Source organism: Sinocyclocheilus rhinocerous, unplaced genomic scaffold (assembly GCF_001515625.1).
Source record: "Sinocyclocheilus rhinocerous isolate Xijiao unplaced genomic scaffold, SAMN03320098_v1.1 scaffold17683, whole genome shotgun sequence".
In the NCBI taxonomy this organism is placed as follows: domain Eukaryota; kingdom Metazoa; phylum Chordata; class Actinopteri; order Cypriniformes; family Cyprinidae; genus Sinocyclocheilus; species Sinocyclocheilus rhinocerous.
Window position 1 is genome coordinate 23,559 of NW_015646900.1, and position 1,469 is coordinate 25,027.

Here is a 1,469-nt window from a genome sequence, read left to right on the forward strand (position 1 = left end):
ATCAGCTCATCTGAGAGCTGCTGTGTGAAACTCTTCAACCACAAACCAGCATCTCCTCTGTTCACTTGAACATGTTCAGTAGATTCATGAGCTGCTTCCATGATCTTCTGCTGCAGGAGTTCAATGTTCATCTTCATCTTGTGTAAAACACTGACACTGAACTTATCAGTGATGTACCGACTGACTTCATCTCTGATGAAACTCTTGAAGTGATCTCTGGGATTATCAATGTAGTTCATGTATTTGTCAAAATCCTCCTCTTCTGCCAGTGCCTTCAGGATGTGTTTCTCCAGATTTGATCTGTTTCCATTCAGTGATTCACAGTTTGATCTCATTTCATCTGTCAGATCTCTGGCAGTCTTCTTGTACACACTCTGCTCAAAGGGCTCTTTCAGTTTTTGACAGATGATCTCACCAAAAATGGCAACTGATGTTGCTCCATGACAGTATTTCTGGAAAATACTATAGTACTCTTCTCTCTTCTCAACATATATTGCTTCCTTGAAATGTATGTGTTGGTCGTTGTTCATCTTGTTTGATTTCTTACAGATGGAAAGAACCAAATCAATAAAGAATTCATTCTTGAACTCATATTTCACTGGTCCTTCCTGGTGTTCTGTTACTCTCTTCTTGATATAATCTATGAGTTTTTGAGTGCAGCTGATGTTGTATCCCATCTTTGAAATGTTAAATGACTGAATCATTGTGTCTGTATGCTGGTCAACATCTGTGACTAATGATCTAATTTGAGCTTCATTCTCTGGAGACAGAGTTCGAATATGTCCAAATGTTTCTTTCATTGTTCTGTAAACATCCTTTAGAGCCTCTTTAACCCCCTTTTTTTTGGACTTTTTGAAAATAACATAATCAAAAAAACTCCAGACAGTGAAAATATTGATGAACTCACTGTCCTTTTTAAAGTGGTCAGCAGGGAGACGCCCCTCATAGATGTCACTGAGGATTTTTATCACATCCCTCATTATGTCAATGTCATTGTTTGGAGGCGTGTCTGAGATAATCTTATCTGCACTCTGCTCCCAAAACAAATCAAACTCTTTCTTCAGTGTTTCTTCATCATTTGCTTTGTCTTTGAGTTTTAAGGGAAGTTCTTTGCTCTTTTCATAGAGAGTGTTTTCATGAGCTGTTCTCTTAGCTTCAATCTTTTTCTTCTGGTCTCGCTGCTCAAGAATCCCATTTAATTTCCTTTTTGTTTCTCTCACAATGTTTTCCCGAAGCTCTTTGATTTTGATTTCAAATGATGTTTTCCACTGAATCAGTATATCTTTATCTTTGTCTTTCTCAAAGAATTCAGACATTGACTTTTCTACTTCTTCACTTGTCTTCTTCAGCTCTCTTTGAAGTTCAGTTTCGTCAACTTCATGAACTGCTTCATTTTTTATTTTGTTGTGTAGTTTGTTCTCTGTTTCCATCATGGCACTGCGAAGACTCCAGGACCACTTACTGTATTC

At 37.6% G+C, this 1,469-nt stretch overlaps 1 protein-coding gene across 1 annotated transcript in view; it reads right to left on the reverse strand.

Annotated features, from left to right (window-relative positions):
* Positions 1-1,430, reverse strand: part of LOC107708184 (interferon-induced very large GTPase 1-like) — a 6,017-nt gene extending 4,587 nt beyond the window's left edge. The window contains exon 1 of the mRNA XM_016512362.1: positions 66-1,430. Coding sequence (XP_016367848.1) covers positions 66-1,430 — 1,365 coding nt within the window. The remainder of the gene's footprint in view (positions 1-65) is intronic.
* Positions 1,431-1,469: the final 39 nt, after the last annotated feature.